Raw genomic sequence first — 16956 nt, forward strand, 5'->3', positions numbered from 1 at the left:
TCCTTCTTTCTAACGCTGAAGCCAGGAGTGGCCCGTTCGGGCGCAGGGGCTCCCCCAGGAGGCTCAGGAGAAGAAGGGTCCTTGGCCGAGCGAACCCCCTCAGGGCCACGCAAAGCTAAGCCTGACATTTAAGCCGCCAGGGTCCACCAAGCAACCGGCTTCCAAGGGCGGGCAGGAGAGGGGACACGGAGGACAGACATCCAAGCGAGTAGAAGACCACGAGCCAAAAGATGCAGAAGTCCGCCTTGAACTCGAGAGCCAGGGCACTCCCCACTCCCGGAGGCATGCAGTGCTCGGGCGGGAAGGCAGGGCAGGCACGAGAAGGAGGGGAGAGGAACGAAACCGGCGATGGGTCGTACGGATACGGTGACCAAGGTGCCAGGGTGTTGCTCGAGAAATCCCCCGTGACCCCATCACCGCACCCCTACGACCAGGGGAGAATCCACCTTCCCAGGGGCATGCGGGCATCACACCAGGCACACTCACGGCAAACAACGCATAACCTACTCTTTAAACATTTCAGTTTTTCCTTCAAACCTGCAACGTAATAAGGGGAGGGCGGTTATTCCACTGCGTTAACACACGAAGCCAAGTTCAGGTTGGGGAGTACGAGCGTTCCCATTTGTCCAGTTAAGCAAGCAAATAACACGGCCTTTTATGGGGTTCCCAAGAGGGGACAGTGAACACGAACTGATGTGTAACGAGTGACAGAAGTGTTAAATACAGAGTAACACGTGCAGCACCTGCACACGCGTACAGCCACACGTTTAATGACCTCCACGGAGTTTCAGCACCGAGTTCTAAAGTTCCCAAAGTCTCAGAGTTTCTGTCGTGCACATTCTAAGTGCACTCAGTCTGTACACGATTAATGGGCCTGAATGTCTCCGGAATCCGAAGGTCTCTACTGGACCACAGGGGAGACGGACGGACGTTCAAAATGCGAACACAGGACACAGAGCAGTTTTGGTCTCTCTCGAGTAGTTACTGGGCACAATGAAGACTGAAAGTTGGAGGCTTTCCTCAGCCCCTCAAGGCATTTTCCAGTGTGGCGACAGGGATAAATGGGTGGGGCAGGGGTGGGAGGGGTGGGGGAAACGGATGGAATTTTCCATGCAGGATAAGAGCACAAACCGATAGACGTGGCGGGTAGGCCAAACAACCGTTAGCCCCCACTGACCCCATTCTCCCTTCAGATTTCTACAGGGTAAGAAACGCCAGGTTCTGGGGCTTTAGAAAGGCCGCCGCTGGACCACAGATGTGCCCAGGGGCATCTCTTCAAACCAGTGGTGCTGCTGGGCTCAAAACAGCGAGCACGGCCCTGTCCGACGTGTCAACTCAGACGCTCCGCGGGGGCTCGTAACATTTCAGCACGGCCAGGGCCACCGGTGGGCTAGGACCGGCTGGGAGAGCCCCGGCTAAGGACATGCCAGCGACCTACCTCCGTTGGCCAGGAGGTTCTCCGGAACCTTCCCCTTGGAGTCTTCCATAACTTCTACCACGCTCTGGGCCATCCTCTTTATGAGGCTTCGGGAAAAGAACAAGAGACCATTAGAGCAGGAACGTGCCCTCCGAATACTCACGCTGGGTGCCGCCCTCTGGGGAACCGTGGGGCAACATGTAGGCAGACACTTAAAATGTGAACAGTCTCTGAACCCGTATTTCCACTTCTGAGAAAGTAGCTTAAGGAAATAGGGCAAACAGAAACAAAACAAAACACCTTTCTGAATGAAAAGATGTTCTTCCCCAGCACCGCTGCTGACAGTGGAGAACCGGAAACCACGAGAAGATTCAACAATGGGGGATTGTTGGAGTAAATGATGGTATATCCAATGGAGGGATTATTAGGCATCCGTTGGAAATAAGGTTTACAAAGAACTCCTAACATGTAGAACAAGGCATGTATTATAATCTTCCGTGGAAAAAAGCCCCAAGATCCGAATTGATGCAGACAGCGTGGCTGTGACCATGTGAAATTGTTCTTCCGACTTCGCGTATTTCCGATCATAATCCGTAATGGTAATTCGGATCCTCGTAATGATAACTGAATTAATACTGAGGATAGTTCAGGATTGCTTTGATAATGAGAAAATCAAAACTGTTTAAGTCCCCAGCAAGGATCCCAAAGGATTCAGAAAGTATGAGAAAGGACGGTGGGCTCGCAGAGCATAAGGTTGTCAAAATCACTGTTGTATACCTGAAACTAACGTAACCTTTGAGGATCCAGGAAAGAATAAAACAAACAAAAAAGGTCTCCTCCCTCCAACCAAAAGCAAAGTATGAGAAAAAGAAAGGGAAATACAGGATTTCAAGGCAGAAGGACTCAAACTCCCACGGCTCTGCCAATTACCAAATGTGTCATTCGTTTCTTTGTTTTGGTTTTAATTTTTTTAATATTTTATTTTTGAGAGAGTGCGAGGGCGCAAGCGGGGGAGGGGCAGAGAGCAGGGGACAGAGGGTCCCAAGCGGGCTCTGCATGGACAGCAGAGAGCCCGATGCGGGGCTCGAACTCACGAACCGTGAGATCACGACCTGAGCTGAAGCCAGATGCTTAACCGACTAAGCCACCCAGGGGCCCCTGTTTTGTTTTTAATTGTTAAGTAGGCTTCATGTCCAACGTGGAGCTCGAACTCACAGACCTGAGATCAAGAGTCGCATCCTCTACGGACTGAGCCAGCCAGGTGCCCCTTGTAGGTGTTTTTTTTTTTTTTTCCTTTTTCTTTTTAGTAATCTCCACACCCAAGGTGGGGCTCAAACCCATGACCCTGAGATCAAGAGTCACACGCTCTTCCGGCTGAGCCAGCCAGGCACCCCCAAACGTGTGATTTTGACCTCATTTATTCCATCTCTTTGTGCCTCAGTCCTTTTATCCGGAGGATGCAGAGTACAGCCCATTTTGCAGGATTATCACACATATGAATACGACAACATATTAATCAGACATCGAGTATCTAGGAGCAAGTGTCTGCTCCTAGAGGCTGAGCAGTGAGAAGTCGGATCAGAAAACAAGCCAAACTAGGACCCAAGTCTAAAAGCCCTGAAGACCCAAATATCTGCCTTAGGCGCCCCCCGCCCCCGCCGCCGCCACACCTTCCCTTGGCTCCCATGAGGGAGGCCGCGTCTGCAGGCAGCGTGGATCAGGTCACTGAACTCCAGATGGGGAACATGGCCCTTCTGCTGTTGCAGACACCGGCCGTGTTGGCCGCTCAGAGCATGAGGCCAGGGGGCTGGGGACCAACACAGGAAACTGAGTCAGAAGGGCACTGAGAGGCCCCAGACAAAATGAAGAGAGGGAGGGAGGAAAGAAGAGAGAGAGGGAGGGAGGGAGGGAGGGAGGAACCTGGTCTCCTAGCAGAGTGACATGTATTCGTGGTCAAAATTGGAAAAAATATCAGAAAAAACAACCACCGTTTTCCTCCACCCAAGGAAACACGCACTTTCATTCTGGTGGGTTTCCAAAGCCTTAACTCTTCTACGGTGTATGTGGCTTGAGGTTTTCTGTCCATAACACCAGGCACCACATTCTATCACCATTATTTCATTCGATCCCCGCAAACACTCTAGAGACGGGCATTAATTATCCCATTTTACAGATGAGGCCCAGAGAAGTAAATCGGCCCCACCCACCCAGTCCGGCTGAGGACTCCCAGGCTCTCAGCCACCCGGCCACGCGGCCATTTCTACAGTCCCCGAGACCCATCCTGGGCTCAAATCTTTACGAATGTGTTGGGAATTTCCTAGAATCGTAGTTCGCCTCTTACTAATAATCATAACTAATGAGAATTCTTTTGCCAATGCGTCGTTACCCAACGAATCTGTTTCCTCGGCCGTAAAGTGGAGATGATGCTGTGCCTGTCACGGGCTATTTGTGGAGTCTGATGCAACGCATGTGATGTTCCAGGTGCGGGGAGTTTGTGGCAAACGTCTCCAGTTGTGTTCGAAGCAGCCTGGTGGACCGCCTCCGGGCTCTCTGCCCCACCTCCCCCCCGGGCTCGTGGGGACATCAGGGTGGGCCGGGGACAGGGTCAGAAACCTCTCCCCTCCCTTCCCCTGCAGCCTAGGGCTGTGACAATGCCTCCCCATCTGCCTGGCTTCGTACACCGTCCCTTGTGGGTCACCTACAGCCCCCACACAAGTGTCTGTCCCTATACCAATGGACTCTCCTCGAATTCTCCTGATTTGAGTGCCTTTCTGTTATCTGTAGAGACTGGCTCAACACGTTCATTCATTCGTTTGCGCATTCATGTGGCAAATTCCATACATTAAGCAACTGTGTGCCCAGCATTTTCATAACGCCATGGACCAAACAGAGTCCCTGCTTCCTGGAAGCTTCTATCCTAATGCCGTCAACAGCTCCTCTGTGATGCTTTGAAGTAATTATCAGTTTACACGAAGGCAGCAGTAACTCTCACCCCGACCACAATGCCGCTGCTCAGGAAATGTTTGTTGGGTGAATAAACGAACTCTTTTTAGGGGCGCCTGGGTGGCGCAGTCGGTTAAGCGTCCGACTTCAGCCAGGTCACGATCTCGCGGTCCGTGAGTTCAAGCCCCGCGTCAGGCTCTGGGCTGATGGCTCGGAGCCTGGAGCCTGTTTCCGATTCTGTGTCTCCCTCTCTCTCTGCCCCTCCCCCGTTCATGCTCTGTCTCTCTCTGTCCCAAAAATAAACGTAGAAAAAAAAAAAAATTAAAAAAAAAAAAAAAAACGAACTCTTTTTAAAAAGAGGAACCGACCAGCAAAAAAAAACCCAAAAAAACCCAAAAACCAGCAAAGGGCATGAACACGCTATTCACAGAAGACGAAAACAGGCCATTCGTAGAGTCCACGAATCTATGAAAAGAGGTCCAGCCCTCCTCAGCGCCTAAGTAACACGCACGCTTCCTTCCAGGTCAACCTAAAAAGAGAACTCACTCACCATTTCGGTGATGGCTTTTTGCCTGCTCCCGATTCTAGCCTGTGTGAAGTTTTTAACAATAACCAGGATGGCCACACGCCTGCCCTCGGGCGGGTACACGACCACGGAACATCTCAGAATAACGTGGTCCGATAAAGCCTAGCTGCTGGAAAGATCACTTACGGCACATAACAAAAAGGGCCCTGGCTCAGCTGTGACGATTAACTACAGTCACCAGGAAACCGTGGCATTACGGAATCAGAGCGCTTGTCTTCTTGGAAGGAGCCTGAGAGTCTGTGTGATGTCTCCCTTTTGCGACGCTCCAGTCCACTACGAACACGTTTTCAGGACCAGAGCTTCCCGTTCCTGATGTCTCTTGCGTGGCATTTCGCTGCGTGACTGTATCACAACTACTTCTCCTGGACACGGGGGTCGGTTCCCTGTGATCGCATGTCGCAACGACACACACTCCTCTCGCACGCTTGTGTAGGTAGAATAAGTTGTTAAAGAAAAACTCCTGTCATAAAGGGTACGGACGTTTATAATTTTAACAAACAGGCCAAGCCACTCTCCAGACATACAGAGGCAGTCTACGCTCCCACCAGCAATGGACAAGAGTGCCTGCTTCCCTGAACCTTCGCCAACGTTAGGTATCCTGAGTGTTTAATCTCTGCCAATCTGATAGCTGAAAATTTTTATCTCATTGTTGCTGTGATGTGCGTCTCTTTGATCATGAGTGAGGCTGGCCGTCTTTTCAGAGATTCACGGACTCTACAAATGGCCTGGTTTCTTCTGTGGCCGGCCCCGCCCAAGCCCTTTGCCGGTTTTTCTGCTGCCTTGTTCCCCTTTTTTTAAAAAAAACGAGTTGTAAGAGCTCTTAAGGATCTCAGGAACTCAGCTGCTGAGACAGTGCTTTGAGTCAGGTAACATCCTCACTTCGAAGGTGAAGACGTGAAGACTTACGTGGCTGAAAGTGGCCCTACACAGGGTGACAGGTGTCCAAGCAGAAACGATCCCAAATCTACATGACTCCAGAGTCCATGCTCCTCCTTCCTAGCTTATATCACGCTCTGGAGCTCTCCTCTAGAGGACCTGACAAAAATGTGCACTAATCCAAAAGGGAAGATGTACAGATCGTATTTTTAATTAAAAAAGCAAACTGCAAACACCGTGTCGTCCTGATTGGGGTGTTGGATACCTCGGTGTCTGTCTCTGTGATGTAACCATTTGGGAGTCTGGAGTCTGCCGAAGGCCGAGACCTTAAATTGTGGTTAACTTGCGTCAGTTTCAGCTCTCAGCACAGTGGCAGCGACCCCCTTCCCACCTCCCAGCCGCATGGCGGGCACCTGTGTGTTCCTGGAATGACTTGTTCACAGTCTATGGGAGCCAGGGTGGCCATAAGCGACCCTGTTCTCGAGACACTGAGGACCTGTGCTCCGACCAGTGATTGTGATCACAGGTACAAAGAGGGGGTGATCATTGTTGTTGCACCTCCCCGTACTGTGCAAGCTCCTCGCCCTTCAGCTACAGAGACCTCCAAGGGGTTTAAAGAGCCTGTGTCCTTCTCCTCCCTTCATTTTCCTTTTTCTCATGTGGGAGTCAGACACAAAGACTAGGACATTCAAAAACAACCGTGTGCATGGGAAACATTACAAAATGAGTGTTCAAATCCAGGGAAGGGCTCAGAAAACACCTGTGGCGACTGTATCTTTACACGTCAGGCTAATCCTTGGCACAAAGACAACAATTTAAAATAAACACAAGCAGGGCGCCTGGGTGGCTCAGTTGGTTAAGCGTCCGACTTCGGCTCGGGGCACGATCTCACGGTTCGTGAGTTCGAGCCCTGCGTCGGGCTCTGTGCTGACAGCTCAGAGCCTGGAGCCTGCTTTGGGTTCTGTGTCTCCCTCTGTCTCTGTCTTTCCCCCGCTCACACTGTCTCTCTCTGTCTCTCAAAAAATGAATAAATGTTAAAAAAAAAAAACTTTAAATAAACATAAGCAAAACTAAAAACAAAAAACAGCAAATCCAGGGAAGGAGGAGGGTATGATTTCCAGAGTTACCACATCATTAGACCCAAATGTCCAGTGTTCAAGAAAAAAAATCACAAGGCATACAAAGAAGCAGGAAAGCACTGCTCATTCAGAGGAAAGAAATGAAGGGACATAACATGATGGCAGATCTACCAGACAACGACTTTAAAGCAACTGTTTCAAAGATGCTCAAAGAACTGAAAGATGATGAGATGAACCTTAAGGAAGCAAGCTATGAGCAAAACAGAAATATCCATAAAGAGACAGAAAATCCAAAATAACAAAGAAAAGCACCGAAAAAAAAAAAAAAATTCTAGTGCTGAAAAATACAGTACCTGAAATGAAAAATCCACTAGAGGGACTCCCAGGCAGATTCAAGCAGAAAGACTCATCAAACGAGAAGACAGGATTCAGAGAGTATCAAGTCTGAGGAATAGAAAGACCAAAGATTGAAGAAAAGTAAACAGAGGTTAAGGAACCCGTGGGACCCATCCAGCAGCCGATATATGCATTGTGGGAGTCCTAAAAGAAGGAGAGAGAGAAAAGGGCAGGAGAACATTTGAAAAAATAAGAACAAAGCTGAAGGACTTTTACTTCCTGATTACAAAACTCACTACAAACCTACAGTAGTGAAAACAGTGTGGTACTGGCATAAAGACAAACAAACAGACCAATGGAATAGAACAGAGACCCCAGAAATAAACCCTCACAAACATCCTCAAATGATTTTTGACAGAGATGTCAACACCATTCAATGGGGGAAAGGACAGCTGCTTCAACACAGAGTGCTGGGGAAGCTGGAGATCCACACATACAAGACTGAAGTTGGAGCCCTACCTCACACCATATATAATAATATATAATAATTAACTCAAAACAGAACAAAGACTTGGACCCCTACCTCACACCATATATAAAAATTAACTCAAAATATCACTAATCAGCACTAATGGCATGGAGGGAACAACAAATGGCTCATAAACATTTAGGATAAAAGCTCAACTTCACTCGCTGTGAAATATTTTTCACTTATCATAGTGGCATATTGAAAGGACTTATGATTTCAGTACTGGCAAGTACTCTGGGAAACAGGAATACCAATGCCCTGTGGATACAAGGTGTTAATCGGTACAGTCTAGTTACAGAGTACTTTCAGAACAGCCACCAAAAGTTTTTAACACACAAGATACTTTTGCCCAGCAATTTCACTTCTGGGAATTGGTTCTTCTGATAATCTTGCTCCTGTGCACAAAACCATCTACACAAAGATGCAAAAGACATCTCTATGGTACCAGCAAGGGACCCAGGTGATAAAAATGGATCACCAAGAAGTCTCTAAAAAAGAAGGAGGAAGCGGGGTGCCTGGGTGGCTCAGTTGGTTGGGCATCCAACTTCGACTCGGGTCATGATCTCGTGGTTCGTGAGTTCGAGCCCCACGTTGGGCTCTGTGCTGACAGCTCAGAGCCTGGAGCCTGCTTCGGATTCTGTGTCTCCCTCTCTCTCTGCCCCTCCTCCACTCATGCTCTGTCTCTCTTTCAAAAATAAATAAACATTAAAAAAAAAAAAGAAGGAGGAAGGTCTTTTATGGATTGCCATGAAAGGTTGTACATCTCTGGGTAAAAGGGGGAAAAAAATAGGGGCACCTGGATGGTTCAGTCAGTTAAGCATCTGACTTCAGTTCAGGTCATGATCTCGCGGTTTGCGGGTTTGAGCCCCACACTGGGCTCTGTGCTGACAGTTCAGAGCCTGGAGCCCGCTTTGGATTCTGTGTCTCCCTCTCTCTCTGCCACCCTCCCCCCTGCCCCTTCCCCACTCTTGCGCACTCTCTCTCTCTCTCAAAAATAAATAAACATTAAAAAAAAACATTTTTTAAGGGGGAAAAGAATAATAAATAATACCTATAGGTATGGTCCCATTTTTGTAAAAACAAAAACAAAAGCCATAAAACTACACGCTTGTAGTATGCATGGAAAAGTCCATAAAGATTGGCACTATATTGTTGAAATGGTTTCTTTTACGGAATAGAATTGCAGAGGTGGGATCCGGATTTTAAAACTACCAGCCATATATTAATAATAAAGCAAGAATAATGGCAGTGCAAATGAACAAAGCAATAAGTAAATGAAGTATTAAATTCAAGGGCATGCTGCCTGGGCTCAGCTGGTTAAGATTTCTTTCAAATTAACCTTGCCAGTCAAATGGGGAGCCAAGGGGAGAAAGTGAGAAAGATGGGGACGGGGAGGTGGGGGCATCACTCAGGTGTGAGGCAGAGCAGGTAGGGAACTGACGGGGGGGGGGGGGGCGCGCCCTTCAGGAGCTGGGCAGGCAGAATCCAGATGCTAGAACCCCAGGGGAGGGGCGGGAGGAGGTCGGGAAAGAAGGGCTGCCTGGGCCCGGTGTGCAATGAAAATGCTCTTTCTTTCTGAGAACACTGTGTGGCACCTCTCGGCGCTGCTGATTTCCGGACCCTGAGATCCAAGGGGGCTGTTCCCTCCGGCCCTTGGGACCCAGGATAACTCAAGCGCTGAGAGCACAGTAGGACAAAGACCCCTGAGATCTCTGTCTCCCTCCTCTCCTCCTCCCGAAATCCCATGCTTACCCGACCGGCTGTCATGAAGGGCCCCAGGGCCCTTCCAGACCCTTCTTGGATGGACAACGGACACACAGGAGAGGACTAATCTCCACTCACCGGAGTGCCCCTGGCCCAGGACCCAAGCACAGAGGACAATCTTCCTAAAGGGTAGCCCCACTGCAACCACACGCACAGCAAAGCTTCATGTGTTTCCTCCTTCCAGAGCGCCCCTGTGGGCCCAGTTTTCATCATGGCGCCCCCCTTCGGCCGGAGGTCGGCTCCCACCTGCCCCACCCCTGGCCTTGTGGGAAGTCGGGCTGAGTCTCACCCGCCCAGTTCGCTGTGGAGGGAGTGTGGTTATCAGGTTCCGAGGCCCTGAGTGCATCCCTGGGAAGCCGAACAGAGGGCTTTCCCCCCTTCCCCGGGTTTTCTGGATAATTCAGGCAAACGCAGACTGAGGTTGGTCTGGTTTTCAGAATTACTCCAAGCCTGGGAGTTGAGGGCCAACAGGTGACTGGGAGGGTCGGAGGGAGTTTCCATAGGGTTTTGAAGCAAGAGTAGCAATAACTTGTCTCTAGTGAGCTGTCCTCGGGCCTCAGGCACTTTGTGTACATGTATGTTTCCATAAACCAATGACAGAGGAGGCGAGGCCATGGTGAGCTCAGGAAACTGAGGTTCAGAGAGACCACGGCACTTGCCCAAGAGCCCTCTGCTGGTGGCCTCGACATCAGCTAGTACCGCCCCCCTACCCTGCCCCTACCGCAGGCCTCTGTCCACGGCAAGAACTGCTCTCAGAGCACCAGCGGCCAATGTGTCCCTCTCTGGATAATCAAAACCCCAAGCACACCCCGCGGAGGAGGAGGCGGGGGGCTCTGATAGGTCCAGCCTCCCTTTGCAGCCACTCAGAAGCCCTGAGAAGTGAGGCCCAGAAGCTTCCGCACAGCTGGTGACTCACAGAGCCCCTGGGCACCTCACCCCGCTCCTTTGTCTCTGCTTCCTCCTCGGTGGCCACAGGACAATGAAATCAACATGCCTTGCAGCAATGATCAGGAACAAGTGACTGGACTGTGATTCTCTGACTTTCTTCTAATAAATATAAAGATCCAATGAGGCCTCTGAGAAGGTTTCCCACTCGGGGCTCTGGAGGGCTCTGGCCACAGAGATACGATGCTCTGAATTCCGACCTTGCTTCTTAGAAACTGGGAGTTGCAATAAGGGACCAATAATTCCATCCTTAGAGGGATCCCCTCTGCACACCATTTGTAAAGCCATTCAGCAAAATTCGCCCTCGTTTCAAACAGAATTTGCTTTGGCCAAGGTGGCATTCGCAGCTGGATTTACCCACACGGTCGTTGATGATCTTTGGTTCTCTTCAAAAACCAGTCTACCCTCAGAGAAAATTTGCTCCCTAAGGGGCTATGGCCAAGGAAGGCCCCTTGTTCTGAAGGGTTACTGAAATGCTCCGGGGTCCCACAGCCTTTGAGGGGTAACCAGGCAGTCCCCTAAGCACCTGGCTTAGAAGAGAGACTGGGATTTGTTCAAGGTCTGGAGCGTTTTCCAGAAAGTCAATCCACCCAGCAGCCCAGGCACCGTGCCCAACTGCAGGGGTCCCACCCCCACGGGGCTGGGCCCAGCGCCCACAGTGTGAACAGCGGCCCCGGAGCGGTCCAACCTGCGGCCCGCCCCAGAGGACGAAGGCGCAAAGGCCAGAGCCCGCAAATCACAAAACCCAGTGGCTGACGCGCACCTGAAAATATGCTTCCTCTTGCGGGTTACCGAGAAACACGCATTAAAACAATCACACCTCGTTTTCATTTCGCCAGGTAAACAACAAGAGTGTTTCGAGGCAGTAAACTAACAAGGGTATGATGAAACAGCACTTCCTGGCAACCTCACTGGAGAACAGCTTAGCCATATGTACAAACCGCTTTAAATATGCCTATATCCTTCGACCCGGGGATTCCACTTTTGGAAATGCAGCTGTAGGAGGCAGCCAGAAATGTGGCTGAAGATGTACGTGATGACGTTAATCAGGGTGTTATTAGAACAGAATGAACCAAGTGTTTTACTACCACGAGAAAGAAAAACTTAAAGAAGCCGTCCCTCCATTCAAAATCCTTGACATTAGAGTCACGCCTGGGTAGGGTGACGAGAATATGGCCCGCCCACAACGGTAACTAAATGGTTAGTTTGCCATTGTGTGGGGTCCCGGTCGGAAGGGCCTTCAGAGACCCAGGAGAGATGGGGACTGATTTGAGGTCACACGGCCCGGAGGTAGCCGACCGGGGTAAAAATAAGACCTCAGTTTTACAGTAAGAAAGTGGATTGGGGCGCCTGGGTGGCGCAGTCGGTTAAGCGTCCGACTTCAGCCAGGTCACGATCTCGCGGTCCGTGAGTTCGAGCCCCGCGTCGGGCTCTGGGCTGATGGCTCAGAGCCTGGAGCCTGTTTCCGATTCTGTGTCTCCCTCTCTCTCTGCCCCTCCCCCGTTCATGCTCTGTCTCTCTCTGTCCCAAAAATAAATAAACGTTGAAAAAAAAAAAAAAAAGAAAGTGGATTTAATAACAATGTTCTTTCATAAAACCTCTTCTTGGGGGCGCCTGGGTGGCTCAGTCAGTTAAGCGTCCGACTTCGGCTCAGGTTGTGATCTCACAGTCCATGGGTTCGAGCCCCGTGTCAGGCTCTGTGCCGACAGCTCAGAGCCTGGAGCCCGCTTCGGATTCTGTGTCTCCCTCTCTCTCTGCCCCTCCCCCGCTCACGCTCTGTCTCTCTCTGTCTCTCAATAATAAATAAATGTTAAAAAAAAAAACAAAAACCCTCTTCTCATTTAAATTCCTTGTCTCTTTGCACTACGATAATTTTTTTTTTTTAATGAAAAGAAAGCAATAGACTGTTCAGGAAAACATTTACTCAAGGCCACAGACTGGGGGCCTCCCAGCCACTCTGACTACGGGACTCCCCTCACGGTCAATCACCTTCTAGGGCCCGTCAACACACATTTCATGGTAAATCGGCAGGGAAGGTGTTACTTCTCTTGGGGGTTTATCAGAAAACACCCAGGCTTTCTATTTGCATGAGATGCCCAGAACAGGCAAATCCATACAGCAAGTGGTTTGGGGGGATGGAGGAGGGAGGGGGTGGTGGCGAATAGGCACAGGGCTCCTTCTGAGATGATGAGAAGGTTCTGGAACCAGATGGTGGTGACGGCTGCATTGCTTTGGAAATATACCAGAGACCAATGACTAGCGCACATCGAAGGGGTGAATATTCTGGTGTGTGAATTATATCTTAATTTTTCAGAACACGCCCCAGCCTTTCTCTTGGCTTTGAGGGTGAAGACCCAGTCTGGAGGAGAATGTCAAGGACGGATTTGGCCCTTTAGGCTGGATGTCATCACCTTCTCCTAAGCTCCTTGGCTCTGCCCCTTCCTTTTCCATCACCGCTCTAATTTTATAGTTCCCACAAACCTGCCTGAGCCCTGTCCTGGGTCACTGTCCGAGGCGGGCCACGTCATCTTTCTCCAACTCTCCTTCAATGGCTTCCTCTCTGGTTGTCTTGCCTCGCTCAGTCTGGACCCCTCCTGTTCTATCCTGCCAACGGCAACCAGAGGGATCTCTAAAAGCACACAGCTTAGCGTGCCACGGGGCCATTTCAACTACGTCCGTGGTTTTCCAAGAAGTTCAAATATTGATGTTCGAGCTTCTGAGCAGAGTTCACAAAGAACGCTCCCGCCTGTCTGGTCTTCTCCTTCCCACCCACTCACCACTGCCCGTCCCTCGCCAGCCTCCTCTGCAGGCACCTGGGATATCTCGAGCCACCTGGATGCTACTCACCCTTTATAACGACAGCCCAAGTGCCCCTCCTTGTGGCAAGTCCACCCCCCCTAACAAACACAAGAGAGCATCGGATAACGCCCCCACCCAGTACCTGCTGCTTCTTGCCCTCAATAGAAACACACGGTCCATTATGTCCCAGGCAATATTATGCGGGAGCGCTAGTGAACAAAGCGACCGTAGTTGCTGCCCCCATGGGGCTCCCTAGAAACTGCCCTCCACCATAGCAGTTATCATACTGCCAGAAGTGTTGGTTTCCTCATCTGGGTGCTCCGCCAAAACAAAGAGAGCTCTGAAAAATTACGAATTGTACGACCACCAGCTCCAAGGAAAATACAGTGGTTCCTGGAAAATGCACAGATGCCCAGCAAATGCCGGCCGACTGGACAAGTGCCTTAAGATGTGAAGCAGGATGTTGGACCGGTGCTCCTCAGAGCCCTCATGGTCCTCCCCCATTTTTGCTTTGTCCACGTGTCACACGGGATTGAAATGATCTCTATAGTCATCTACCTCTTCTCCCAGAATGTGATCTTTTCAAAGAATGGCCATTTCCTTAAACAACAACAACAACTTAGTATTCCCCATGTCCACAAAATTCTAAGTACTCAATGCAACTGAAAAAGTAAGCTTAGCCCATGACAAGGGGGCCATGTCCTGGGACCACAGGGGACCCCAGGCTTTAGAAGGTCCCCAGGTGACCTTCCTCCAAGCCACATCCATCCCATAGGGCCAGGAAGCAATCCAAAGGTTTGAGGGTCAAAGGGGATGTGTGTACCCACACTGTGTGTACCCAGGACCCCAGCTGCCTCAACGGGTAGGTATTTACCTAAGAGAAATTAAAAACATACGCCAATGCGGGGCGCCTGCGCAGTCGGTTAAGCGTCCGACTTCAGCCAGGTCACGATCTCACGGTCCGTGAGTTCGAGCCCCGCGTCGGGCTCTGGGCTGATGGCTCAGAGCCTGGAGCCTGTTTCCAGTTCTGTGTCTCCCTCTCTCTCTGCCCCTCCCCCATTCATGCTCTGTCTCTCTCTGTCCCAAAAATAAATAAACGTTGAAAAAAAAAAATTAAAAAAAAAAAACATACGCCAATGCAAAGATTTTACATGAATGTTCATGACAGCTTTCTTTTTAATAGTCCCAAACTGGAAGGCATCTAAGTGTCCCCCACCAGGTAAATGGACAAAGAAATTGGGGCTTACCCATAAAATAGAATATTACTCAGCAGTTAAAGAATGACTGTTAATAGACACACGACAACAAGGATAAATCTCAAATAATGATGTGGCATGGAAAACCCAGAACAAAAAAAGAAGAGTACACACCATCTCATTCTATTCATACAAATGTTCTACAAGACGCCAACAGTCTTATAGGGACAGAAAGCATATCAGCGTTCAAACTGCTGAGAAGGAAACTGATCACAGAGAGGCACAAAGAAACTTTGGGGGGGAAGGATATGTTCATTATCTTAACTGTGGCGGTGGCTTCACAGATGTGTGTGTCTCAAAACTCATCAAATTGTCCACTTTGAAAACTTGCTATCTATGGCTTATCATTCGTCTACATAGAGCCATTAAAAAAAAAAAAAAGCTACTATACCCAGGCAGCGTTACTTAACTGTCAAGTTCATAAAAACCCAGCATTTGACAACACGCTTTACGAGAACGGGTTAGGGAAATGCGGACTGTCCTTCATTGCGGGTGGAAAGGCAAAAGGGTCAACCCAGAGACATCTGGCAACATCTGTCAAAATTACAAAAGCATAGGGCCCTCAGACCCAGCAGTCTGCCTCTGAGAATCCATCCTGCAGATACACGCACACTCTGTCCCGTGCAGAGTAACGGTAAAGGTGCGAGATTATATCCCGAGGCACTGTTGCCAAGAGCCCCCTTCCCCATCAGAGTAAATACGCCAGTGCCCACCTTGGGGCTGGTCAATAAACTATGGGACCATCCCCATGTGGAATGCTGGCTAGCTTAAAAAAGAGAGAAAGCTCTTTATGGTCCCACAGGAGAAATCTCCCAGCATATAATGCTAAGTGAGAAATCAGCAAGATACACCCCAGCGCATGTGGAGTACTACTTTGTGCTTAAAAAGGGAAACAATACAAATAGATACTGGAATTTTCTTGCGTTTGCATTAGGAAGCACTGAAAATGTATTGAAGCAACTCCTAAAACTAGCTTTCTTCAGCAGAGGCCAGGGAAGGGGTCACCCAGGGGGGAGAGTGCAAGGGAGACTTCTCATTGTTTTTATCTTTGATGCATGTGAATGTATTACCTGCTCAGAAAAAAAAAAAAAAAATTTATTATAAACTTTCTAATCTCCATTTAGAGTCCCTGGTCTTGAGATCAACTTCCTAGAAATGCGTTAAGATCGAACAGGGTTGGGGCCCCGGGTGGCTCAGTCGGTTGAGCGTCCGGCTTCAGCTCAGGTCACGATCTCAAGGTTCACGAGTTCGAGCCCCGCGTCGGGCTCTGTGCTGACAGCGCAGAGCCTGGAGCCTGCTTCGGATTCTCCATCTCCCTCTCTCTCTGCCCCACCCCAACTTGCACTCTCTGTCTCTCAAAAATGAGTAAGTGTTAAAAAAAATTGTTTTTAACTGGCCCCTCCAGCCCCTGAATATCAGGGGAGTATAAGTGGCTGCCATCCACGTAAGGTGTGACGAGCCAACTCAGAGCACAGGGTGAACGTGGTTGGGCTGAGGTCCGGAGGACAGTGGAGCCCTAGGGTCCCAGGATGGGGAGGATCCGAGATGCAAGTAAGCGCCTTCTACTAAAGTTAGCCTCCAAAGGATTATTTTGTGGATTTCACAATGTTGCCTCAGGCTGACCCTGACCCCAGGCCTGCTGCACACAAAGCGGCCAGCCGGCATTCCTTCCTTCCCTGCTGGCGGGACTTCTGGTTTGGTGAGAGCTCCCAGGAGCTGGGGGGTGGGGGCGGGGACTGTCAGGTACTGGGCCACCTCAGGCAAAGCAGAGATCGCCACAGCAGGGCCCCCGAGGAAGGGATAAAGGCAGGGCAGGCAGGGGGGAAGCTAACCGAGCCATGTGCCAAAGCCTCTGGCTGGGGCAGGCAGAGAAGCAGGTGCACGGGGCTCAGGCCTGACACTCATCAGCCACGTGACGTTGCACACACAGCTCCGCTCCGTGCGCGTCAATATTCTCGTCTATAACGGGAGGATTAGTCACGCCGTCCGCAGGGCTGTGGTGAAGATTTCACAAGAAATAGAGAACTGAGCAGTGCCTGATACGGTGCCTGGCACCCAGCGAGCGATCCGTGAACGGCACCTGCCAGAACAGGGTGGTGGAGAACGCAAGACCGAAAGCAACACAAACAGAGGCACACAGGACATCAAGTGCAGCCCTCGGCGGAGGCCCCAGTGTCAGAGATTTTTGCATCCGGCAAGAACGGCAAACCGCGCCCTGTATCAACACGTGGACACAGCAGGTATGAAAATCATTGATAACTGTCGTTTCTACACACACGTACGTTGAGCCTGAATCCCAGGCTCAGCCCGGTGCTCTCGATACAATGAGAACAAGAGAACCAGGCAACCGCGGAACGCTCAGAAAAAGCAGCAAGATATGAGGTCACAAGAGCACTTCGAATGTCCGAAGATGGAAACAGCACTGA

The 16956-nt window shown here is 50.1% G+C and overlaps 1 protein-coding gene across 2 annotated transcripts in view; it reads right to left on the reverse strand.

Moving 5' to 3' along the window:
- Nucleotides 1-16956, reverse strand: part of ATP6V1C2 (ATPase H+ transporting V1 subunit C2) — a 52880-nt gene that overhangs the window by 24438 nt on the left and 11486 nt on the right. For both annotated transcript variants that reach the window (XM_047068461.1, XM_047068462.1), the window contains exon 3: nucleotides 1439-1524. In XM_047068461.1, the coding sequence (XP_046924417.1) occupies nucleotides 1439-1524 (86 nt within the window). The remainder of the gene's footprint in view (nucleotides 1-1438; nucleotides 1525-16956) is intronic.

The sequence above is a fragment of the Lynx rufus genome, unplaced genomic scaffold, assembly GCF_022079265.1.
Source record: "Lynx rufus isolate CCGP_SWC_20201006 ecotype Redwood Valley unplaced genomic scaffold, mLynRuf1.p SCAF_8, whole genome shotgun sequence".
In the NCBI taxonomy this organism is placed as follows: Eukaryota; Metazoa; Chordata; class Mammalia; order Carnivora; family Felidae; genus Lynx; species Lynx rufus.